The sequence below is a fragment of the Vulpes lagopus genome, chromosome 8 (genome assembly GCF_018345385.1).
Source record: "Vulpes lagopus strain Blue_001 chromosome 8, ASM1834538v1, whole genome shotgun sequence".
NCBI lineage: Eukaryota > Metazoa > Chordata > Mammalia > Carnivora > Canidae > Vulpes > Vulpes lagopus.
The window spans coordinates 77,764,096-77,790,871 of NC_054831.1; the positions used below are offsets into that span (position 1 = coordinate 77,764,096).

A 26,776-nucleotide genomic window follows, 5' to 3' on the forward strand; every position below is an offset into this window, starting at 1 on the left:
GACTCGATCCCAGGTCTCCAGGATCATGCCCGGGCTGAGGACGGCGCTAAACCGCTGAGCCACCAGGGCTGCCCAGAACTGAAATGTTTTAATCTTATTTCATTTTAATACATTTAAATTTAAGTAGCTACGTGTGACTAGTGGTTCTGTATTGGAGAGTGCTGCTGAAAAACATTGACTCACTCTACCACCCGTGAGAGACTTCAAGCTATTTCCTTCTTTTGCTAATTATAAACAGCATTGGAATGACTGTCTTCATGTAGAAATCTTTGACCACATGTCAATCATTTCTTAAGTTAGATTCTTAGAAGTGGAATTACTGGGGCAAGGAAAACCAACTAATTTGTGGTTTTTACAGATATTAAAACCATGTTTTCTAGAAAAGCCATACCAACTCATTAACATGTAAAACTGTTACCAGAGTAAGAATTCCAAATGGATTAAGCAGCAAAAGGTAATCAATGAACCACACCCAAAAGTAAGTAAGAAAATAGGTATATTTAATTAGTTTTAAAATAGGGAAAGATTTTTAAAACCTAACAGCAATGAAAAGTAATTATAAAGGGAAAAAAATCAGTAATGTTAGCTATATAAAAAATGTTTGACTTTTGTTTCAAGCAAAAACAGAATAAAAGTAAACAGAAGGCTGGAAAAGTGTATGCAGCAAAGAGAAACTTATCTTTAGTATATAAAGAGCAATTCCAGGTCAATTAATATTAATCCTATTTAAGAAATCGGCAAAGAAAATGAAACAATTTACAAAAGAGAAATAAAATTCAGTAAGATTATGAAAGAGTCAACTGGACTAATGACTAAAAAATGCAAATTAAAAAATACTATTTTTGTGTTCATATTGTTCAACTTTAAATAATGTAAATTACTTACAATGACATCTTCCATAGTATACATTTGTAGAATCCAACAAAATTATAATAATTCCCAATAAATATTAAGAAATGCCAAAATTATAAAAATGCACGGTCCGTTCTGCATCTTCACACAAAGGACATGAAACCACCCGAAGGCTATAGCAGCTTGAGTGGCTCACATCTTCAGCTGTCTGAGTCATGTCAGGCTTAAACCTCAAACCCAATTCATTCCAGGCCATAGGGTCTTCCACTTCCAGTGGGAGAACAGTCAAGAATCTTCTTACTAGACCCCCGGAAAGATAAATCCTGCCCCAAACTGTTCAGAGAAAACCAGTGAACTAAATCAGAATCTCCTAGACTCACTGTTAATTGGGCACTTCTTAAAAATACAACATAGAACATTTGCAACATGGGAGGCATCATGCTAAAGGTATTAAATGAGTTATTGGATAAAAGGATAGTTAATCTTTGTAATAATTTGGCTGTCATCCCCATTGTGATGATGGAGAAACTGAGGCTTTATAGTGGTGAATAACTCAGCTAGTAAATGGCAGGGTCCAGGCTTCAAAGCCAGGTCTGAGTGTGAGGCCCATAAATCAGACCATGATGGTGTGGCCTCTTGGTGCAAGTTAATGGTGTGATGACACAATGCTCTCATGTACACTAGTAGAGTTGCATGAGGATCCAAAGGGAGTGCAGTTTGACATTTTAAGACCCAGTGAAGAAGGCTGCGTGTCAGGAGGGATTTCCATGCACTGTGCAAGAGCAGTGTAATGATACACGTCATTCCCGTTGTTTTTCTCCCCTCCTCCCTCATTCCTGGATATTAAAATTCCATTATTTGCTGGGCACTGATGGAAGTCTGGCATGCACTCTGCTGGCTTCTAAGCTACAGCATGGCCTCTTTCCAGGAGAACCACCCTAGACCAGCCAAACACATGTCAGAAGCCTCTAGGCAATTTCTAAAGCCTGTTGCTGCCTTGGAGTGTTTTAAAAACTGCTGATGATTTTAGCAGCTCTCAGCTCCTCGGAGACCACAGCACTCACTGAAAAGCTTAGTGGACTCTAGAGCCTTGTACACAGTATCATGGCCACTGGTGAAGAGGATGATTACCCCAAACACAGCGCTTTCGCGATGTGTCAGCAGGCTTCGGTAACATCAGACATTAGTCATAGGTCCTCTCAGATCCTCTGAAAAATCATTTGCTGTAACACTGGGGGTTCTTGGCTCCCCTTGTTGTTGATGGGCCCGAAGTTCTTCACATTGCTCATCACAGTGAAGGGCACACAGTTGGTATTTAATAACTATAATTTCAACAACTGATTTATAAATAATTATAAGATCCTTTAACCTTAAAATGTACACTCACTAAAGGGTATGCCAGGACCTGGGCACTTTCTGGTTCTGGTCCTGGTCCCAGTGGGAATGGGAGCTGGACTTTGCTGGCCTGGGAACAGCTATAGAGCCTCCTGCATGTTGCTGGCACCTGACTGGGCTCTATTTTCTACCCCATCTATGTTTGCTAGAGAATCTGTTGAGAGAGAGGCCTGGTGCTGGGTTGGGCAAGATTTCTGCCTTTTGATTTCAGCCTATAAAACCTTTAAGTGGGAGGAAGAGCTGAGAAGAGCCACAGAAAATGTGAGCAACCTAGACCTTTTTTTTTCCTTATTAGTTTCATGCTTTTAAGTGCTCAAACTAGCTAACATCCATGTCCTTGGGAGGATTAAGGAGAATATATGTGAAATACATCTGTCCTTGACCAAGATTTACATGTCTTCTCTTCCCTTTCCCTAGTCTATGTAACTAGATCTACTTTCACCTTCATATTGAGGAACTTGGCTAAGGGCCTCTCTCTGAGAACCAGGCATTGGCTAGTGTATCATTTACCAGATGCCTTTCATGCTAGAACTTTCTTTAGACTTGTTCCCATAATCTGGGCTCTTCCGTGCCAATCATAGATTCCCATGTAGCTTTTGGAAATGTGTCTTCCTTTCTCCATTGAAGTTAGTTGTCAATTTTGGAGGGTAGAGAACAAGCATAATGTTTCTTTATCGTTCCAATTTTAGTATATGTGCTGCCGAAGCGAGCACAACAAGCATAATGTTTCTTATCTGTAAATGCCAAATTAAAATGAGGGGAAAGGTGAACATTGCTTGCACTTCATTCATTGGCTTACTTCCTGCTCCAGGACATCAGTTTTGTCTTCACATCCAAAATTCAGTGTCTAAGAGCCACCTGGGCATTTTATGTGCAGCCCTGTAGGCAAATAGCCTGTCTGTAAGCTCTATGAATTTGGGAAGCATCTTGTTTTTGATCATTAGAGTACATAGTCCCAGCTCTCAGCACTGTCTCTCACACCTAGTAGGTAAATATTTTTGCTGAAATACATACCAACACGTAAACATTAAATGTGGTGTGTGCTTTTGAGTCACAGTACGTACCATGGAGTGGCTAGTACATACCAAGCACTCGAAGCATTTTATGTACATTTTTTTCATTGAATCTTTGAGCAATCCAGTGAAATGGACATTGTTACCCACTTCTTATAAATCAAAAGGTGACGGGCAGGGAGGTGACATCACTATACTAAAATGCAGAACACAGTAAGAAGAAAAGTTCAGCCTCAAGCCCAGTTTCCGCTAGCTCTTCCCCATACCATTCTTCACTGTACCATTAGACATAGACCTTAACATTAGACCACCTCTTAAGTTTCCAGACTCTACTTGTCCTCATGGCCCAATGACGTGATGTGAGTGAGTGCACGCGGATGTCAGCTGCCCTAAGGCTGAGAGGCTCCAGCCAGCAGCTGGTGTCATGAAGAACTAATGGAGCTGTTCTGCTCTGATGCATAGAATTAACTATTCATGATTTATTATTTAACTTACGCACACCGTGGGCATGGAGGGGGATGTAGACTTCTTTCCTTTCACGATTTGGTTGGGACAGACCAAGGGCCAGCATGGAGACAGTGGTGGTAAGGAGAGCAGGAGAAAGTTGGTGACTGTGAGGTCCAGTGATGTCATGACCTTTATTTCAGCCATGTTCTTCAAGAACATATGGCTCTGCCGCAGTTTGAGAGGGGAGATGCTGTAAAAATATTAGGATGTCGAGAAAGTAGCTTGTATGTGATGGGGGTCAAAGGAAGGGCAGGCTGAGGGTCACTGAGCAGCCAGGAAGAATGCCAGACAAGGCCAGCAGAACCCAGAATGGGAGCAGCGAGCTGGTTGGAGGAAAGAGCAAATAAAGGATCTCAGGAAAGGAAGATGCAGGAAGACCAAATGAGATCACGTCTCGAAAATTTGGAGGGTCTTGCAGATAGGCAATATACGGCTATCAAGCAAATAAGCGTGGATGATGGAAGGCTTGGGTACTCCTGTGTTACCTTTTCAGGCTACAGGCCTTATTGTAAATATCTAAAAGCATAGCTCCAGGTAATAATAAAAATGTCTAGCTTCCCCCTTTCTGGTTTTCTAGAACAGGGGTCAATAGACTTTTTCAATGACCACAGATCATACATATCTTAAGCATTGCAGGTTAGCTGGTCCCTGTCTCACTGCGTAGCCATGCTGCTGTAGCACAGAGGCAGCCATAGGCAATCTGCAAAGAAACTGTGTTTGTCAAAAAACAGGCAGTGGTCTGGATTTGGCCCCCAGGCCATAGTTTGCTGACCCCTAGTCCACAGGGATGACTGGCATGGCTAGAGATCATTTAGTTGGTAGTATTTATTCACATCTACTGAGCTGCTCATGTCCAAACATGGCCAGCAGTAGATGCATGTGTCAGAAATGCATTGCAAAACAGAGATCTGGGACTTCGGGCAGGGGACAGAAGGCAGTGGGGAAAATGTGTTTTTGACTCTGATTCAGAATATGAGGAAATAAATGATGGACAGAGGGCACAGTAGTTCTTGCCTGAGGTGACCACTGAAAACTTGGGTTTTTTGTTTCAAAAAACTTTGCTCCTCCACAATGATGATATATATCATTTTAAGTAAGTCAGAAACATCCGAGTTATTTAGAACACTTTTTTGTTGGGGCAGTTAAAATTTACTCAAATGAGATGACATTTAAAAAGTTTTGAGGCTCTCTGAGTTGAAGGCACCATGTGGCTGTCATACAAAGAGAAAATGAACAACGTAGAGCTCTGAGTTCTCCCGCACAATCTGTCCAGGTTGTAGGCTCTTAGTCACCAGCATCCAAAGGCATGGTCCTGGTGCGACCAGAAAGCCCAGCTTCTCCTTTCTGGCATCCTAATTTTGTGGTCAAGTCCCTCCAGTCAGATCTGCATATTTTCTCTGTAAAGGGCTGGGGAGAGCCCCAAAGGAAACTGGCTACAAGTAACAACGAGATAAATTCTACAAATGCAAGCAAGTGGATTGAAAGAGATAACAAATGTGGAAGTGCTTATCAGGGACTGCCCCCCCACCCCCGGCTGGCAGGGGAATCTGCACATGGGTGGAATTCCTCAGTGCTGTCTAAATGTGCAGACTCCCCTTTCCCTCCTTCAGGACACTCGATCCTGCCTTCCGATCCCTCCTTGGCTCTGGCTCCAGACTCCAGATTCTCAAGGAATGAAACAAATATGGATTATATGCTGTGGGAGAGGCACTAGGCATAGGGGCTAAAAAAAATAAATGTGACAGAATTTTTCTCTTGAGGGGTTCAGAGAAGAAAAGTCATGTGACTGTTGTATGCAGAACACTCCCTGTATGGTCCAGTCATGGCACAGAGCAGGTGCCAATCAGTTCTTTGTAGGAGTGGAGAAGGGGATCATGGACTTATCAGAGCAGGGGTAGTTGAGTCTTAAAGGTCTAACTTTTAGAAGTTAGTCATGTTGTAGGGTGGGAAGGGACAGAGGGGCCAAACAGAGAGAGATAGATAGCTTGTGCAAAGCATGGAAGCAAGAGAAAACATGTGCACACCAGAGAAGTCTATTTAAGTCACCCTAATTAATGACCTTAGAAAAAATAAGATGAAACCAGAGAGGGAGACAAACTATAAGAGACTCTTAATTCTCAGAAACAGACAGTTGTTGGAGGGGTGGAGGTGAGGGGGTAGGGTAACCGGGGGATAGGCATTAAGGAGGGCATGTGATGTAATGAGCACTGAGTGTTCTATGCAACTGATGAATCACTAAATTCTACCTCTGAAACTAACAGTACACTCTACACTAATTATATTGAATTTACATTAAAATAGTTTTTTTAAAAAAAGGACCTTAGAATTTTGCTGGGGAGAAGAAATATGAAACAACCCTATGTTCATCAAACTAACATGTCACGTAGATAGTGGAAAGAATTTTAGGGAAAAGAAAGAGCTTGGGGTAGTCAATGAAAGATTGATGCCAGAGGTGACATAGGAACTAGTCCTTGAAGATGGGACAGTTTTCTTGAAAGGAGGGAGTGAATTTTTGATTGAGGAAAAACATGAAGAAAGCCATGAAACAAGAGTGCATATGCCATTGCCAGGAAGTGGGGATTTGAGCCTGAGACCCTTCAGTAAACCTGGTTCCTTTGAAGGACAGCATAGCCAGTGGAACAGTGGGCAGAGGAAGACTCTTGCCTTCTTTACTCCAGACCCTCAGGCTCTCCGGAATCAATCCCCTTCTGCAGATAAGGGTCAGTGTTACCAAAACTCAGAAGAAAAAGTAACCAAGATCCTCCCCAACCCCCAAGAACAAAGTTCATCTGGTTTTAGAATCTCTTCCCTCCTGCAACCAGAATCTCACTTTCCAGGCTCACAGTGTCTATAAGAGTATGGGAAGATGAAAAAAAAAAAAAAGAGTATGGGAAGATGAAGGACACAGGGATGTCCTCACTGTCCCTGCCTGGTGGGGGATGGTTCCATTTCCTCTAAATATGTTCTTGTGCACACCATCTACATGTGCTGGTATGCTGTGTTTACTCGCTCATTGTTCCACTGTTTCACATTTAGCATGGCTTTTTCTCAGCCTCTCCAATCTTTTTGTTATGGTCTTAATATATGTCAAGGCCCATCCCTGGAGATTTATAGCAAGTGACACAGGGTGGATCCATGCTAGGGAAAAGGGAATCATGCAAACTCACACGTAGTAGAAAGTTGCATGAGTCAAAGGGCAGTCAAAGAGTCAGTCAGACACCAGAAGAAGTCTGTAAAATGAAACAGGCAGGGCTCCAGAATCCAAACATGCAGTTGGGCAATATAAACTTAGGAATTTAGACCAAGCACGGGGGACTGAGGATTCCGTCAAGATGGTCAGGAGGTGTGTCAGAACATGGGTGAAGGACACAGGTTTACAAAGGAGATGTGTAAACGTAGGTGAAAATCTCATGGTCAGCATGCTCTTATTTACTTCCTGTTAGATTTACATCCTGCAGATGAACACCTGGACCCTACAGGTAGAAGTGGTACGGTTGCCTCCTTGGCCAGAGTGGGAAGTAGGGGATGGACCATGAGAGCAAACCCTGAGGAGTATCAACCTTCCCTACGAGGAGAAGCGAATTGAGTCTTGAGTTATTTATACACAAAGCTGAACAATGGATGTGCTTAATCCCTAAAGAATCAAAGAGGTTAGTGTTATTGGCAGAGAGTCTTTTAGAAAAATGTACAAGGACATTATTAGGCAAATGTTTCATACATTTGTCAAAAAAAAAGTCAAAACATTAGGTCATGGATCTTAACGTTAGCCAGAGTGTATTAACATGAGAGATCCTTTGCTTCTCAAGTTAAATCAATGTTACTCCAACACAAAGACTTATGAAATGTGATTATGTTTATATTGCAAAGGATGTTCTAATATCTAAACCAATTCAGGCCTTTTTTTTTTTTTTTTTTTTTTTTGGTTTAGCCAGAATATATAACGATCATTTTCTTTTAGATTCAGTCCTGAAGTAATATCTATATTTAGGCTAAAAAGGTGCTTTTCTCTATGAAATAACCACCGCTTTATATTTTTACACAGATTGGGTAAGCACATAAGTAATTAGGTAATCGGAACAGAGCTGCAACATAGCCTAGCACAGTACTGCCCTGAAAGAGCATTTGAAATTAGAATTTAAACACAAAGGAAATTAAAACATAAAATTACACATTTTTAAATACAGGAGTCTTAGGATTTTGCTTAATTTAAATATTCCCTTCATAATAGTGTGAGCATTAAAATGTGGAGACCAAAGAAATAGTGTTTTTTACATTTGCTTCTGGGTGAAATTTTAAGTTACTATTTAGCATCTACTAAACTTTGAAAGTATTAGATGGATGACTTCTATTCCAAATTTTCCATTTACATAAAGCAAACTTCCTAGTTTTCGCTTTTTCTGTAAAGAACATATTGGCCAATAGAAAAAAAAGTTTTAGTTTCTTTCAACAAGATCCCTCAACTCTGACAGAGACACTTTTTTTTTTTCTAATTCTTTGTGTCTTATAGTTGAGAATTTTTATTTTTCATGTAAATTATATAATGAGGTTGGTCTTAGGGAGTACTTGTGACAGAGAGGTGACAAGAGGCATCGTGTGATCACTGGTTTCCTTTGTGAGTTTACAGAACCTCCTGAGTTCTGCAACTAGTGGAGTAACAGTATTTTTTAACATTTTAGTTTCTTCTCTGAAACCAATCTGTGGCTAGTTTTTTTTTTTTTTAAGTGTAAATGATATAGAGATGAATATGTTATGGAGAACCAGTCTTTATCACTCAATTTATTACCTTGCTTCTAAAGTTGGGATTAAAAAAATTGATAATTTGGTGGGTCAATCACAGTAAGATTTCAGAAAACTTTCCTTCGAATCACTGAAAGACTTGTCTTGTGTAAATATAAGGTTTTGTTGCTTTTTATGGACTTTTTGTGATCTTGAGATACCATGGTCTTGAAATACTCTCCCTGAAGTATAACTGATACCCATGGGCTGCAACATCTCCTGGCACATTGTGGTTACTGGGGTCTTTTTTTTTTTAATAAATTTATTTTTATTGGTGTTCAATTTACCAACATACAGAATAACACCCAGTGCTCATCCCATCAAGTGTCCCCCCCAGTGCCCGTCACCCATTCACCCCCACCCCCTGCCCTCCTCCCCTTCCACCACCCCTAGTTCATTTCCCAGAGTTAGGAGTCTTTATGTTCTGTCTCCCTTTCTGATACTTCCCACATTTCTTCTCCCTTCCCTATATTCCCTTTCACTATTATTTATATTCCCCAATGAATGAGAACATACACTGCTTGTCCTTCTCCGATTGACTTACTTCACTCAGCATAATACCCTCCAGTTCCATCCACGTTGAAGCAAATGGTGGGTATTTGTCGTTTCTAATGGCTGAGGAATATTCCATTGTATACATAAACCACATCTTCTTTATCCATTCATCTTTCAATGGACACCGAGGCTCCTTCCACAGTTTGGCTATTGTGGACATTGCTGCTATAAACATCGGGGTGCAGGTTTCCCAGCATTTCACTGCATTTGCATCTTTGGGGTAAATCCCCAGCAGGACAATTGCTGGGTCGTAGGGCAGGTCTATTTTTAACTCTTTGAGGAACCTCCACACAGTTTTCCAGAGTGGCTGCACCAGTTCACATTCCCACCAACAGTGCAAGAGGGTTCCCCTTTCTCCACATCCTCTCCAACATTTGTGGTTTCCTGCCTTGTTAATTTTCCCCATTCTCAATCTCACAGAGGAAGACATGGACATGGCCAACATGCACATGAGAAAATGCTCTGCATCACTTGCCATCAGGGAAATACAAATCAAAACCACAATGAGATACCACCTCACACTGGTTACTGGGATCTTGACCATGACCCTGACTCCAGGGAGCACCATATGTGGAAGCCCGTGGAGTATGCAGGCAGATGCTGGGATGGCCATACATCTGTTCTCCTCCTGAGGGCCTAAATAGGCACTTTAAGGTCGCAGTAAGGATCTGATGTTGCCAGCTTTCATGGAGTAACAGACTTTTATTTATTTATTTTTTTAAGAGAGAGAGAGAGCAAGCAGGGGGAGGGACAGAGAGAGGAGGAGAGAATCCCATGCAGACTCCCCACCGAACATGGAACCCAACTCAGGGGTCCATCCCATGACCCTGAGATCATGACCAGGGCTGAAACTAAGAGTTGGGCACTTAACCAGCTGAGCCACTCAGGCACCCCTGAGTCTCAGACTATTTTTATTTGTGCCTGTCGCTTCACATAGAATGACTGCAAGGACATACAGGGTGCCACCCAGGAGCAGGGCACCCCAGCATTGAGGGCTCCCCGCTGCTGTTGTCAGGAAGGACTGCAGGCTAACAGGAGGACAGTATAAATGAGCCCCTCCCTTCTCCCCATTATCTGTACTCGCCTAGGAAAGGGAGAAGGCTGACCCATAGCCAGAGTTTCTAGTGGACCTAGTCCATTTCCCAGGATTCTCTCTCAGAAACTTAGGGCTGTTTTCATGGTGTGTATCTGTTGATCACAATTCTCATTTGTAGCCCAACTCAGAGGTGAGAAGGGCTTAAGTTTCCTTGTGAGATTTTTTTAAAGCTGTTTATCATAGGCGATTTTTCTCTTGGGTTCATTCAAAAGGACCACGTGGAAAAATGAAAGGGAAAATATCCACTTCTTGGTAAACATTTTAGAATGAGGCAAGTGATAGCGCGGCTCAGGAGAACAGCACGACCATTCTGCTGGAAACATAGAATGGCTAATATCTGATACCCTTGAACTTGGATTTCATCTATGATGTCATGGCCTCCCCTTGTTTTATGTCCAAGAACCCAGACTTTGTGGGACAAAAGGCCTTCTGTGTCAGAGTTATTTCCTGTCGAGTGTGGTTTGGTGCAGACACAGAAATATTTGAGAAAACCTGCATCCTCGGGAACCCTGATGGACGTGCTACCAAGGGTCGGGCAGGCAGCTGGGTTCGTCATGGGCTCCACTGACATTTCACTCTGAGGGTCTTATTATATAGCACTTCCCTGCTTGTGAGATGTTGCATGGTCATTCACCATGGTAGTTAGTGCAGTGGAATGCTCACCCCCATTGAGGGCTGTGCCAAAAGCCCACAGCTGCTAGGGTTCAGTTTTGTAGGGAAGATGGAGAGGAAGTTCCCATCCCTTGCCCTGGTTTGATACAGGGACCCACAATGCACAGGACAGAGCTGCGTCCTGGACACTCTGTTCCCTGGTCGTAGCCCTCCCAAAGGTCAGCCTACTCAATCTCAAGGGTCGCCGCGCTGCCCTTTGCACAGATGCCGTCAGAGGATACCATATAAGTTTTTTTCCTGAAGATCCACTAGAACAGGGGGACCATAGCCAACACCATGCTGAATGGATGGAAAATCTGAAACAGAGTTTATTTGTAGTTATTTATATCCATCTTGTTCCCGAGGTACTTAAATTTAAGGACAGAGATTAAAAGACTTAAGAATAACCCCAAGGCAGAGCTGGAATGAACTTCTGAGGCCTTGTTTTGAAAGGAAATGCTTCCTCCTGGTAACCTAAGGAAAGCACACAAGAGAAGAGGAATTCACCGCCATAAAATAGTTTCAGGCAGAGCACAGTCCCCATTCTTGGTGGTTCTAGATAGCTAGGACCAAGAGGCGTCTTTAATGACCTTTCAGGCCAACGTACTTACTTCCTCACCACCCGAGTGGTAAGAAATATGTCCTTTTATTTTATTAGTTGTATTTGTGAACCTTTTTCATCTTTCTTCAGTCCAGACACCATCTGGAATGTTCTGGTCATGTAAGTGGACCGGTGTCTGCGGATTACCCTCTCTGGTCAGCAGCGATGTATGGGTGCCTGTGTCCATGCACTGATGTCTCCAGAAAGCGACACCCACCCACAGAGGAGATGCGCCGCCTCTGGGGCTGGGCGATCTCTTTAAGGGCTCTCTCCTCCTCCTCAGTTGGATCTTCCTTACTCCTTATTTTCCTCTCCCTCTGCACAGGGTTGGGCTTTCCAGCCTCTTCCCACTCACCCTCTCTCCCCAAGACTTACTGATTCCTCCCCAATAGGCTGGCCACCTGGTAGTTGGATACAGTGACCTGAACCTCTCTTCCCCAGAAAGCCCTGACCCTGTCCCTGAGAATACACATGAACGGTGGGGACACACCAGGAGTCCTCTTATGACCCCGAAGAATAAGAGTAACCTTGCAGTGCCAGGCGCTCAGCCTTCCTCCCTAATCACACCCAGCCACCAGTTGTTTTAATCGCCACCGAATATACAAAGTACGTAATCGTAAGTTGTATACACGTATTTTAAAAGGTCTCCAAGGAACACATTGGCACCGTGTCCTGTGGTCACCTGTTAACAGGTTAATTTCCAGGGATCCTCACTTCAGGGGGTGTGTCTTGGAGTTCTGGGTCTCAAGCAGGCAGGCTTCTTTCTAGTGTGCAAGGGCAGTAAGTGGCTCTCTGGGGGCAGGGAAGAAGGCCAAGGAACATGGCTTGGTGGGACATCTGGGGTCTTTCCCTTTAGGTCCCATCCCTGGGGGATGGGTGGTGACCATCCTCATGTGTCTGCCCGTGCCTGAAGTGTCCACGGGTCTCCTTAGGTTGTCATCCTGGCCCTTCAGGGTTTAGACCAAGCCCCGTCCTGTGACACCTCTTTGCCTTCCGGGTAGTTCAGGCCTTCCAACAAGCTTGGGCTGCACATTCTCTGCCTTTCTGGGCTTCCTCTGATCTTTCTGGAATGTGCTTACCCTGTTCTCTGGATGGTAGTCTTGGAAAGTCTGGCAAGGTTTGCGTTAATCTTCAGCATGTAAACACAGCGTGCAGAAATACCAGCTGAAGTCCACCCACCTGCAGTCTTCCGTCTGGACACTCACCTGCTTGCCTTTCAAGCCTTCTAAGAATGCAGAGCTCCCAGGGCTGTCAGCCCATCTAAGGAGAGAGTAAGAACCCACAGAGCGTCCAGGCTTGGTGCTGGCTGCAGGCCGCAGTGGCAGGGTCTACCCAGGCCCCTTGGGATGAGGCAGGGAGGCCATCCAGAAAGTCCCAGTGCAACTGGAAGGGGAGCCATGTGAGCCCGCTGGCCTGCCCGCCCTTGGTGCCCAGGATGATATGCGAGCTGTGGCCTTACAAGGTCATAAGAAACCCGTGGCTGCTGAGTTAGGGGAGGAGGGCGGGGAGGCTGGGACTGCAATCCCCAAGCAGAATATCCATCACAATGGGAGGAAAGCAGGGGCAGAGGAGCCAGGCAGGCCCCTCTGGAGCTCTTCAGCACAGTATTTAAGGATCCCTAAGGAGGCCAGCAGCTACACAGATCCCAGTCTTCGAAAGGGCTCCCCCCTGCCCAGGCCCCCACCCCAGGGAAGTGCCGAGAGCTGGCACTGAGCTCCCACGGGGGTGGGGTGAGGGGTGCTTTTCCAAGTGCCTGCCTTCCAGTGGGCTCCCAGCGGTGCTGGGTGCTGCAGTCCGGTCCCCTTGCAGCTGTGACCTCCAGGCTGCCCAGAGGCCACACTGCAGGGCTGGGAGCCGGGTTGCGTGGGCTCCGAGTGCAAGAAAGGGTGAGGAGTCTACGCTCTGCCCGCTTCCCGGCTGACACCGAGTCAACTTAGGGCACCTCACCCACATCTGTGTATTGTAATTCTCTGATTTATTTTTACTCAAACACGATCTAGCAGTCGGTCCTGTATTTCCTACACCTCATCCTTCTCCGTATTATCCCTCTGTGGTTCTCTGGGGTGGGGACAGTGGTCGCTCTGACTTCCTTGGTACTTGTGCAGTGTTCTGCATTCCACACACCTCTCTCTCTCCCTCCCCCCCCCCCCCCCCCGTCATTTATTCATTCAACTCACTTGTCTTTACTGCTTTCCAGAATGCCCTTCCAAGGCTTTCAAGTTCTCCGGTTCCATTACCCTCCTATCCCTGCTTCCTTGTGAAGTCTTCTCCTATTGCCGCAGGCCCCCCCTCCAAGTTTTCCTTCTCTCTCAAATTCCTATGGTGTTTATTGTTTATACACCTTTAGTCTAACAATTCGTAAACTGTTAATGCATGCATTCATTCACTGAACCCCTGTCTCCATGCCCCGTGTGTCGGGGACTCCCCTGTGTACAGGGCCATGTGAGGATGAGTGGAAGCTGCCTGCCAAGAGCTTACAGTACAGTAAGGGACAAAGGTAAAAAGCAAATCATCAGGACTGGGGAAGTGTGCACTTCCTAACACACACATTTTGAGGGCAGTGCTAACTAGCCTAGAGGAGAGGGGACCAGCTCTCTCTGGAGGAGTTGGGAAATGTTTCAGGTGGAGGATATAGCTGATAAGCTGGGTTTTGAAGAGTGAGTAGGAGCTCGGCAGGTGACGAATGGGTGTCCAGCAGAGGAAGAGAACCTTCCAGGTCAACAGGATCGCCGCTGTGACTGTAGGGAGGCCTGAGACACCAGGACTTGCAGCTACCTGTGACATTTCATATATTAAACACCTATTCGTGTCTTGTATAATTGTAACAATTTTCTTTCCAGCGAGGTGACACAGCTCTGCTGACATTTATCCAAGTCCCTTTACGTCTCAGGCCCTTAATTTTAACCCCGGGATTGTTCCCGGCGTACAGTTTCCAAGCCAGGAGACGCGAGGACTAACGGGATCAGCTGTGATTGGTTTTGCTTCTGTGTCGGTTTAGACCAAGGATGCCCTGTTCACGATTCTCCACGACCTGCGACCCCAGGATCACTTCAGTATCATTGGATTTTCCAACCGCATCAAAGTGTGGAAGGACCATTTGGTGTCCGTTACTCCCGACAGTGTGAGAGACGGCAAGATCTATATTCACCACATGTCGCCCACTGGAGGTAAACACCAGTCCTTGTCATGTTGCCTTTGAGGCGATCATAAGTGAGTTGCTAATTTTCTGCCAAGAGACGAGGATTTGAAAGCTGAAGCTGATTGCAGGAAAGGAGATAAAGGTGAGTGCTTTCCCAGAAGCTCGTTTCCCTGAGCACCACGTCTGGAACGTCTCATCTTCCAGGCCCCAAACTGAGATGGTCAGGTAAGGTAGGGGGGAAATACTTGATAAGTTTTGGAACCTTTCCTGGTTTATCTCACGGATCCGAACAATGGAGCTGTTTTTGTCAGTCGCTCTTGGGTGAGGGATCCAAGCCAACGAGAAGGTTTGGTGTATTGTGTGCTTGAACGTTAGCATTTTAGGAGGCGGCGGTTGGAACCACACTGCTGAACCATTCATCGTATTGGCAGAGCCGTGCCAGCGAGCAGAGCGTGAATCCTGGGTGCCCTGGGACATCATGTGCACGGAAAGTGTGATGGGCTCTGAGTCTTTGTGCACTTGACTTGGGTGTGGTGCCCAGGGGAGAGTGTGAAGGATGGAAAGGTCATACGAGGTTCTAGGGAGAGGAGAGAATCAGGACATACGTCACCCAGCTGTGCTAGAGGCAGGCTCCTTCAGCTCAGGACATGTGGGGCTTACTCTCACTGCCATCTCTGTCTCCAGTTCAGTGGACCCATGACAGGTGTTGGAGCATTTATGGAAACTCCTCAAGACTCTCTCTGCCCTTTCTAAAGGGACTTTACAGAGATGTCATCTCCTGGGTTTAGTGTCTCAGTTGGTTCTCATTTGGTTATTGGGGAACATAGAAAACACCCAGGTCAGTTTTCTTCCGACTTCTCATCTTTCACCTAGGTATTATTTTCTCTCCACGATGAAGCTCTGATCTCCAAGATGAACTTTGTTTAGAACTCGGTCTTGTTTGGCTGGAACTCTGACTTGCCATGGGATTTCCTACCTCTCTGTACAACAGTGTGGTCTAGGGACTGATTTATGGTTGATGAGAGAGAGAAATGAATGGATTTAATGATTTGGGAGGAAGTCAACAGGACAGTCAAGTCCTGGAGGGAGGAAAGTGTTCTTCATCTTCAAAGGGCCCTGGTTCCCAGCACAGGACCTGAAGTGTATAGCTCGTGTTCCATGAGTTTTTGTTAAGTTGAATGCATTTCAGCGGCACTACTCACTCTTAGAATGGTGTGTGTGTGTGTGTGTGTTGGCATTGGGTGAAGGGATAGAGCTTTAGGAAACGGCTGGTGTGTATTATGTTCTTTTGCAATCCACACCTTAGAGACCTTATTAGTCTCCTTTATTTTTTTTCTCAGCATTTCATCACCCCAACCTCTACAGGTGAGCAGAAAGTTGGTCTGTTCCTCTCAGAGAAGCGGATGGGCAGGGCTGGGAGCGTAGGTTCCAAAGCTAGACTGTGTCTGAAGCTGGCCCTGTCACCTACGAGCCGTTTACTGTGTCTGGACCTGAGTTTACCCATTTCCAATGTGGATAGTAATGGGGCTGTGATGAGGATAAAATCAGTTAAAATATTTGAAGTGCCTAGAATGGTGGCTGGCACATGGGAAGTCTTCTTTCAGTGTCAGATGTGGTCATTTCACCCAAGCAGCCCCTCCCTCTGGTGCTCTTGGGTCCTCTGATGACCTGGGTGGGCTCTCAGTGGGATGGCTGGGTCAGCTCCCTGTGGAGAGCCCCTCCCTATTCTTAAGAGAGCAGGACATTTCTGCCCGGGGTTCACATAGGTTTGATTTGATGCCCTGCTGTGCCTTGGTGCCTGGGACTAGGAAAGCTAAGTCTGTCCCTTCGCTTGGGCTTTCTTTGGCCTTAAAGTAGAATGAAAGATTTGACACCATTGCCAAGTTCTAGATTAAAGGGAGGATAAACACCTGCCTTTTTGTCCAGGCTCATCCATCCAGAGGTGAGGTGAAACGGGCTGGGTGCTCAGAAAGCCAAGATAACAAGCCCAAAGAAATGTTAAGTACTGTTTGAGCTATAACTTTCCCTTATCTTCAGACTCTGTGTGCATCTCAGAATTATTGATATGTTTGCAGACCTAGACATTTTTTTTTTTAACCAGAAATTCTGGAGAATGTGAAGCAATTGGGAGAAATGATTTGGTTCACTCAAACATGGTGCATTTTGTGGGTGGACAAACTTCACTCAGGACAGGGTGATGGCTTGTGGTGATGGGTCTACAGCTTTATAAATGTACTAAAAGTAATTGTAATTGTGTACGTAAAGTGACACAATTTTATGTAAATTTTGTTTGTAAATTTTATCTCAGTAAAGCCATTAAGGAAAAGAAGAACCCACTGGAGGCAGGGAAAGGAAGCAGGTATTTACTCTCAATTTTACTAGGTGGTGAAAGAACAGCAACAGTGTCCCCAAATGAAATTCTTAGCTAATCTGAAAGCTCATGTTGGCCGGCAGTGTCCACCTCAACCCGCCACCCACCCATCTCTCCGCCTACCGAGCAGATGCCTGTGTAACGATGGCCACAGACACTGTCCAACTTTAGCCAGAGCTGTTGGTGACAAGCCCAACAGCTCTGAGGGAGAAATGGGAGGGCTGACAAGTGTAAAACTCAAAGCCTTTGCTTTGTGGCGGTTCTGACAAGTAGAGAAAACAGAGGCCTTACAGGGTCGACCCCACCTCCTCATTCAGAGCCCTTTCTTTCCCTCTGGGATTTGCCCTCCCTCCAAATTCCTGTGTCCAACCCCTCCCCGCCCCCACCCTTTGCAAAGCTAGTCCCCGAAGAGGAGTAGGAACCTTTGACACTAAGGTATTGAAGACTTCTAAGTCAGATACGTTCAGAAGTGGGATACGGCAGGATAATTCAGTGCCATTCCCAGTAATTTAGCAAACGCTTGCCAGGGGTCCAGATAGGCTGGCATCACCCCGTACGTGCAGGTGACTTCTCTCCCCATGCACATCCTCCTGCTACTGCTCTGACGGTTGTGGGTGCACCAACGCCATGACCATGCACCCCAGTGAGGGAGGCGGCACAGATGCTTGAGCTGGTGTGTTTGGTGTCCCCCAGGCACAGACATCAACGGCGCCCTGCAGAGGGCCATCAAGCTGCTCAATGACTATGTGGCCCACAATGACATCGAAGACCGAAGTGTGTCCCTCATCGTCTTCCTGACCGATGGGAAACCCACCGTCGGGGAGACTCACACCCTCAAGATTCTCAACAACACCAAGGAGGCTGCCCGTGGCCAAGTCTGCATCTTCACCATCGGCATCGGGGACGACGTGGACTTCAAGCTGCTGGAGAAGCTGTCACTGGAGAACTGCGGTCTCACACGGCGGGTCCTGGAAGAAGAGGATGCAGGTTCACAGCTCATCGGGTCCGTATGTCTGTCTTCTCCAGATAGTGGAACTTGGGCTCTTGGGAGAGGGCAGAGGGTTGTATGGTCATAAGTCATCACACTGGGAGACGTCCCAAGGAATTTTTAACCCAGGTCAATCCGGATTCAGATTCTAGGCTCTGCTCTGTGACTTGAGGCATGATTGAGGCTATGCTTGCTCAGTTTCCTCATCTGTAAAATGAGGATTATGGTTGGTTGACAGAACTGATTGAGCAAACCAGTGTAAAGTCTCAGCGGGATGGCTAACACACCTACTGTGTGTTAGGTCTTCAGTTAGCTGCTGAGATTATAATTGTCTTCTTGATACTTCTGGTAAACCTGCTAGTGTACCAGTGCACTGACGCAATGTCTAAGGTGTTTGCCTCAATTCTCTGTTTGGAGCCTTCCCACAGCTGTCATGTTGCCAAACATGGGGTGGGCTTTGCTGTTGATTTGGAGAAGTGCTGACACTTAGTGCCACATTATGTGCTTGGACCTTCTTTACAGTATATATAGTATATACTTAAAAGGAAAAGTGAGGTTTGGGTGGATTCACAGCTATTTAATAGCCATATTCAAGAGAATATTCATTAATGACAGATCGAATTGGAGGTCTCTAAGGTGGGCAGTAAAGGTGAGTCCTTGGGATAAGGCTAGCCACCGTTCTCCTCCTTCCCCCAGTGTTCTGGTCAAAGATTTAAATAAAAAGACAGATTTGCTTCTCACATTTTCAAAATTATTCAAGACTATATTCAAAGAGGGAAAATCTAGTGCATTGTATAATAAAGATTCAATAACGTGCTCAGAGGCAAAAGCAATTACATTGAAACAAACCAACTGCACTGTTGTATTACCAAAACCATTATCAATTACCCAACATTTATCACAAACTTGCGATGCACCGGGCTTTCCTACATCTCTTGTCTCAGGGGATCCTCACAGAAAGCCTAGGAGCGAGTGTAGTGGGGTCCAAGAGAAGCTTCCATGCAGATGACCCTCTCCTGTAATATCTGGACACACTAGACTCTGTTCCATGAAGTAACTCAGAGATTCCTGTTCCTCTTCTTTGGTTGCTCTGCACCCCTCAGGTGTCGTCTTTAACTGCAAGGTTGAAATTAGGTGACTATCACTTCTATAGAATATATTCTAGCCCCAAAGAGGGGGGAAAGAAAAGAAAACCAGAGTAAGAAAGCCATTTTATTTCAAGCAAGCATTGCAGAAGCAGTCTGTATCACTTGTACTCATATTCTGGTGGTGAGACCATGGCCATATTTGGCTAGAGTGGAGGCTAAAAAATGTAGTTGGTAGCTGGCTGGATAGAACTCAGTTAGGAAAGAAGGGAAAGTGGGTTTGAGGGGACCCCTCATAGTCTACCGAAGCAGTTACTCCAGCATTCCAACTTTATAGAGGAAGACACCGAAGTTCAGAGAGGTCACGTCACGTGGCCCAAGACACCCAGCAAGGAAGTGGCTGAGCTGGCCTCCACAGCCTGGGCTGTCTAGATCGTTGGAAGGGGGTTTAGATTACCCTCTTATGCAGCAAAAAGCAACCTTGTGAGAACCAGGAGAAAAGCCAATGCAAACCAGTGAGGCATTACACACAAGCTTATTGTTAGACCAAGATGAGATTTCTCGAGGATAACGCGCTGCTCAAAGTGTATCTGGAATATGTGATTGGTTCTAAAAATTGTGTTTTAAGAGCCCTTTTGAGAAGCACAGGTGTGCACAAAGGAAAGTGACCAAGAGGCCGCTCAGCTCAGGGTGCCCGAAATCGTATCATATGAAGAATAGTTACGGATTGAGGACAGGAGTGGGGGGATCAACGAGGCGACACAAAGAGGACATTTCAAGGCGCACATGGCAGTGTCTGTCAGACATTTAAATGCCTGTGGTTTTGAAGCATCTGAACGTTGAAGGTGGATTAGACGCCTTCGTGGGGTGTTGCTCCAGAAGCAGAGTAGAGATCTGCGGGTGGGAACTGCCCGAAGTAGAGATCTGTTCCCTGTGACCTACCCCAGGGGATGCCTCCTCCCTGTCAGAGCAGTGGAAAGGAGGCGGGAAGCCTGTGGGATGGTGAGTTCTCTGCCACAGGGGGGTGTTCAAGCTACCGCTGCCTGGCCTCCTGGCTCCGCTGGGTGGTGTTGGACTTGTGGGCCACTGAGACCCGCGGGCCCCTGGCAGGTGGGGCCTGGGTGGCCTGCAACCCTGGCTTGCCCCGACTGTCTCCCCGCGTCCCTCCTGATGCTGCAGGTTCTACGATGAGATCAGGACCCCTCTCCTCTCGGACATCCGCGTGGATTACCCGCCGGCCGCGGTGGAGGAGACCACCAGGACCCTGTTCCCCAACTATTTCAACGGCTCGGAGATCGTCATTGCGGGGAAGCTGGCGGACAGCAGCGCAGAGCAGCTGCACGTGGAAGTCACGGCCAGCAACAGCAAGAAATTTGTCATCCTCAAGACAGATGTGCCCGTGGGTCCCCGGGAGGCAGGGAATGGCGTGGTGGGAAGCACCAGGCCCGAGGGCGGTGGCGCGGGGGGCCCCAAGCACGTGGAGCGGCTGTGGGGCTACCTGACGGTGCGCGAGCTGCTGAGCTCCTGGCTGCACGGCGGCGACGGGCCGGAGAAGGAGCGCGCGCGGCAGAAGGCGCAGGCCCTGGCCGTGGCCTACCGCTTCCTCACCCCGCTCACGGCCATGCACCTGCAGAGGTCGGCCCTGCGGCTGGACCAGCCTGGGGATGCGCTGGGCACGGCCGCCGCCGCCGGCCCGGAGGCCCTGGTGCAGAGCCTGCGGGGCGCCAGCCCGCAGCCAGGTGAGCAGCCTCCGGGGCGGCGGGTGCACTGCCGGGGCCCCCTGCTGTCCCTCCCCGGCTCAGATCATGCTGTGCCCGGTCTTCAGCGGCTGTCGCACACTCCGGGGTCTGCGTGGTGGCAAAAAGTGGATCTGTAGAGAAATGAGGCAATAGTCCCGGAAATGCTGTTCCGTAAAGCCCATCTGCTGATCAATCAGCGACATTGGGTGCAGCCCACGGACGAGGCCGTATTGGAGGCACCAGGGTTGAACAGAGGGGTGAACACAGATGCGTTCCCTAGTGCCCTCCTCCATCTGTGAGCCTCCAGAGCCGGGCCCGCTTATCCCCCGGGCGTGCACGTTCACCAGCCATGGGCACCTGGGGCTCAGCCCTGCGGGTGGAGACACACAGCCCCCGGGGGGGTGGGACCCCACTCGCTCAGCGGCACACTCGCTTTGTGGAATGTCAGAACACTTTCCCCTGCGATGCCTTTTTTAAAAAACATTTTATTTATTTATTCATGAGAGACACACAGAGAGAGGCAGAGAGACACAGGCAGAGAAGCAGGCTACATGCAAGGGAGCCCGATGCGGGAGTCGATCCCGAGGCCCCAGGGTCACGACCTGAGCCGACTGCAGACCTGAGCCGACTGCAGATGCTCAACCCCTGAGCCCCCCAGGCGCGCCTAATGCTTGCTTTTTATTGTCTTGAGAACGTATGTGAGGGAGGACGCTCTGGATCCTTGAGAGAATTCATCCTTTGCGTGCTTATCACTCAGAATCTACACAGAAACTGTTGTTTCCAGTCTCAGGCCATCTCGTTGGGGGAAATCAGCAGCGACAGGCACAGGAAAAGGAGAGGGGAAAGTAGTTCTGCCAAAGCACAGCCGTATAATCTCAGTAATAACGGTTTGTGGAAAAGAACATGTTTCTTATGTGCAACAAGTTTACTGAATTCTGGCCAAGTTCACATCTCCTAAGGGGAGGGAATTGCCGTGAACCCAGGGCTTGCAAACACTGTCTTACTTATTCCTCAGGTCCTAAACCCTGAGCAGCACCTGGGTGTGGTAGGGAGAGCGGAACGGGGGGACCCAGCCCCCGCTGTTTCTGCAGTGTGGCACGTGGCAGGTTTCTGAACCTCTCTGGGCTTCTGTTCCCTGGCCTATGAAATGTAGATCCTAAGCATCCCCCTGAAGGGCCGTTGCAAGGATTAGACGCGTCAAGTCTTCGGTACTTAGTGAGCGCTCCACAAATACTAGATCCCTCTGCTGCGAGGGATGTAGGACTAGCCATTTATTGAAGATTTCAGATGATAACTCTATCTGGATTATAACTTTTATTTTTACATTTTTATATTTTTTAAATTGAAAAAAAAAAACTAACAACGCACAATTCACCATCTTAACCATTTCAAAGTGTACAGTTCGGTAGTGTGACACATATTCACAGGTCTCCAGGACTGTTTTCAACTTGCAAACCTGAGCCTCTGTACCCATTAGACAGCTGTACTCCCGGCCCATAACTATTCGTTAGTAGGATAGAATGTTTTCCATTATTATTATTATTATTATTATTATTATTATTATTATTTTTGCTTTGCTTTCCCTTACGATACATGCAGAAATCTTAGGAAGAATATGACCTAATGTATAAAGGAATAAAATAACCCAGTGTTCACGTGGTACGCCTTCACTTGCGTGTTGGGAGGCCCAGCTCCTTGGTTAAAACAGCTGATGTTGGGCAGCCCGGGTGGCTCAGCGGTTTAGCACCGCCTTTGGCCCGGGGTGTGATCCTGGAGACCCGGGATCAAGTCCCATGTCAGGCTCCCTGCATGGAGCCTGCTTCTCCCTCTGCCTGTGTCTCTGCCTCTCTCATGAATAAAATAAAATAACAACAACAAAAAAAAATAAAACCAAACAGGTGATGTTTTTAAATGACCACAGGTGCATTCGAGAGCTGTGTTTCACTCACCCCGGACCTCTTGTCTGTGCCTCTGCCCTCATCCCCCTTAATGAATAACAATGGTGGCTCTCTTCCTTCCTTCTAGGACCTGCTCTCAAGAAACCGTACAGCCCAAGAATTAAGGTCTCCAGAACGTCAGGTAAGGAAAAGCCTGTGGTTGTGTGTCCCTTGAGGGCTGAGATGTTTACCAGGTGGATCACCAGGAGTTCCTCGAAGCCAGTAAAACGCCAGCCCCTAGAGCACAACACAGGACCCACGGTTGTTCAGCAAAAGGCAGCAGCGAGAGGCAGTTCTAAGAACAGGGGGAGGGATCCGTCCTGCAAACACAGAGGCCGTGGCCCCAGGGAGCCCGGCAGCCCTGACTGGGGGGGGGGGGCGGGGGAGACATGGAAAGCAGAGGCACGTTTCCATCATTACTGAGCTTAAAAGTCACTTGTTTCAAGAGATGCGAAGGGGACGTGCGTCCCGCCTCCCGTGTTACGGATATCTGTGATGTGCAGAGTCTATTATTATTGTTGTTATTTTAATCTTTGGCTTTAGAAGGGAAAGACCAATAAAAATAGCATAAAATTTCCTTCGGCCAGCTTCCTGGGATTATGAGGAACATCCAGACAGACTAACAACACAAAGGCAGAGTTTTAGTCCTCAAAGGTCCCGCAAAGAACACACGTCATCTTCTGTGGGTATCACTGCCTTGCTGCTGATATGCTCGGGCCAGATCGCAGAGCCAGGAACATTCTAGAAGTTAGCCATGCGGAGAGGATGCACGCGGGCTCCGATGCGAAGAGGACAACTCTTTTGCATACACACATGCTTTGTGGAATGCGAGGAGACTCTCCCCGTGGATGCGGCGTGGAGTAATGACTTTCAGACCCGTCCTCTCCTTTTTGAAACAAGCGGCATCTTTCCGTGTAAAAGGATTTGGAGGATTTGAGTAGAAATGATGTGGTGTGAGCTCAAGAAACTCTCAAAGAACTGTCACATAATTGGTTTTTTTTTTTTTTAAAGATTTTATTTATTTGAGAGAGAGAGAGCAAGCGAGCAGAGGGGAAGGGCAGGGGGAAGGAGAGCTGGACTCGGGGCTCCAACCCAGGACCCGGGATCATGACCTGAGCCAAAGGCAGACGCTTTAACCCACTGAGCCAACCAGGCTCCAGAATTGCCACATAACGTTCGTACCTGGAGAGTGCCAAAAATACGGACTAGGATTTTACCTCTGATGGGTGTCTTTTTTTTTCTTTCTCATCTACAAAAGACCACCTTGTATCTCATTGTGTGTCGTAGGGTGCCCGAGGCACTTCACAGTGACTTCAGCCAGATTCTTTCATGGGCCTTTCTGAGTCATGACGGAGACAGAAAGTTCTTTTTTGTTTTGGTTTGGTTTTTAGCAGTTACACCGAGGACGTTAATTTGCTCGCGACTTGAAAAGACTGACCGTATGCAGATGCGTGCACGTGCATATGCGCGTGATGCGCAGAGGCATCCAGAAACACGTTGCGTTTGGCATAAAAGTTAGAAAGGAACTAACTCTCTAGTGAGGGAAGAGAACTGATGTAGACGGTCGGGAATTATTTTGTCTGCACGCCCGGAGGCAAGGCCCTTCGTGTCTGTTGTCCAGAGGCGAAAATGAGGAGAATGTGCAAGGAACAGGGACCGGCCACACTCTGTGGTCTTATCTGTGGACAAACCCGGGAGAGCGTTTCGGTCCACGTGCCCCAGAGGAGGGGTTTCCAGGGTCATCGCTGACCGTCTTTCCCAGCACCCAGTGACTCTGTGGCCTTCGTGCTCATCCCCCCCCATTGGGCTCGGTCACTGTCATGTAGGGACTGTGGAGCCTGGCCACTGTGCATCTAGTGCTGTGGTGCTCCGGTCACTGGAGACGGAGGGTTTACATCCACAGCTCTTCCCTCGGGGGGTCAGAGGAGAAAGGAAATGATTTTCTTTGACCTGAGTGGGGTGGAAGGAGCATCCTGTTGGATTCAGGGGACCCGAGTTCGCACCCCTCACATGCTGACCCCATGTCCCAGGTGTGTCCCTTCGCCCCCCAGTCCCCTTCCTCGTTTTGACGTCGAGAATCAGTGACAGGCGAAGCCAATCATGCGTGAGCAAGTGGGAAGGAGTATTCACACATGGAAGGCACCCAGTAAATGTCTCTCTTGCTCTCTCCTGGTTTTTCCTGGTCGGGCAGTGGATGGAGATCCCCATTTTGTCGTGGATTTCCCCCTGAGCAAGCTCACTGTCTGCTTCAACATTGATGGGCAGCCGGGTGACATCCTAAGGCTCGTCTCTGACCACGCGGACTCTGGTAAGTTCCACGCTCCCTGTGACCTCCGGGCAAGGGCGAGGTAGGTGTGAGGGTCCCCTCTGTTCTTGGGACGGATGTCCATGTACAGAAGGGGCCACATGACAGACACTCCCTGAGGATCGTGGGGGCTTAATTAAAGGAAGCCGACTGCGTGCGGGGCTGGAGTCAGGAGGACGATGGCTGGAAGCCCTGCTCTGGCTTAACTCATTGAGCCTTAGGCACGTGTCTGCCCTGGAACCTGGGGACAGGGGTACTCGCTCTGCCACTCTCACCGGCTGTTGTGAAGACCGGATGAAATAGCGGATGTGAAGTGGTTCTGTGAATGCCCAGGTGCTGCATAGATTCACGATTGATTATTGTCGGCACGTCTTTCCGTTCCAAAACTGTGACAGCGGGAAGGCTGGAGCCCTCAAGCCGTCTCTCCCAGCTCCCCCGTGATGTGAGGCTAAGCCTCCAGCTCTGTATGTATCAAATGCAGAGGTGAAAAGGGCTCCGATCTCCTGCAGGCTGTAGAGGGGCTGGGTATAAGAGGTCTCGAGTCACCCACAGGGAACAGTGCCTGAAGGATGGCTCTGTGGCATTTCTGGAAGGCTAGGTGACACCTGTGGTGTAATCACCTAATACGTGATCCCGGGGCTCCTTTCCCACCTTGTTCCCTTGCAAGGCTTCTGAGCCTTCAGGCTAAGTCTCCGCTCATCCTAACTCAGGCTCAGCAGCGAGATGGGGGCCTGACCGTACCCCTCCCTGCAGGTGCCCACCTTCCTAGGGGCCTGTTCCTGGCGCTTCTGTGATCAGCATGGTGTCTGTGAGGAAACGGCCAGAGATGCCTGGAGCCTCCAGGCTGCAGTAGCTGGCCTCTGCTCGTGCTGGAATTTCTCCTTCCCCCTTTCCCCCTGCCCCAGGGAAGGCAAGCCCACATCTTCGTTCCCCTGCTCCAACATAGGGACGATGTCACGCACACCTGCACGCATGCACACAGCCATTCAGTAGGACAGAGAGGCACCTACCTGTGAGTCAGACTTCATGGTGCTGGAGACACAGAAGTAAGGCCAGAGGAGGAAGGAAAATCTATGAGATGCCTTTAGCCTGACGGTGGGATGGTGCGCTAACCACTGCCCTCGTCCCCTCTGCCTTCCAGGCGTGACCGTGAATGGAGAGCTGATCGGGGCCCCGGCTCCCCCAGGCGGCCACAAGAAGCAGCGCACATACTTCCGCACCATCACCATCCTCGTCAATAAGCCCGAGAGGTCTTACCTGGAGATCACGCCCAACAGAGTCATCTTGGATGGCGGGGACAGGCTGGTCCTCCCCTGCAACCAGAGCGCGGTGGTGGGGAGTCGGGGGCTGGAGGTGTCCGTGTCCGCCAATGCCAACGTCACCGTTACCATCCAGAGCACCATCGCCTTCGTCATCCTCATTCACCTGTACAAAAAGCCAGCCCCCTACCAGCGAAACCACCTGGGCTTCTACATCTCCAACAGCAAAGGCCTCTCTGGCAACTGCCACGGGCTGTTAGGTAGGCAGCTGCTCTCATGCTGGTGCAGGACATAGAGCTCCGTTTCCCAAAGCGAGGCTGATACCAGCCCATGTGTTTAGCTTAATTGAGAAATGCGGTGGTGGAGTGACAGGTCTTGCCCCCCAACCCCACGCCCCCTGCCCCAGTGACTTTCTGGAACGGGAACGGGCATATCAGTGAATTCTCACTGGCCTTCTGGGAAAGTGAGCAAAGACTTTCTGAGTCCTCTTCTCAAGGCCTGGCTCCT

The 26,776-nt window shown here is 47.8% G+C and overlaps 1 protein-coding gene across 1 annotated transcript in view; it reads left to right on the plus strand.

The window, feature by feature from the left end:
- The window catches only part of ITIH5 (inter-alpha-trypsin inhibitor heavy chain 5), a 76,878-nt gene that overhangs the window by 47,028 nt on the left and 3,074 nt on the right, over window positions 1–26,776 (plus strand). The window contains exons 8-13 of the mRNA XM_041766269.1: window positions 14,445–14,613; window positions 17,650–17,959; window positions 20,209–20,768; window positions 22,794–22,847; window positions 24,897–25,013; window positions 26,152–26,529. Coding sequence (XP_041622203.1) covers window positions 14,445–14,613; window positions 17,650–17,959; window positions 20,209–20,768; window positions 22,794–22,847; window positions 24,897–25,013; window positions 26,152–26,529 — 1,588 coding nt within the window. The remainder of the gene's footprint in view (window positions 1–14,444; window positions 14,614–17,649; window positions 17,960–20,208; window positions 20,769–22,793; window positions 22,848–24,896; window positions 25,014–26,151; window positions 26,530–26,776) is intronic.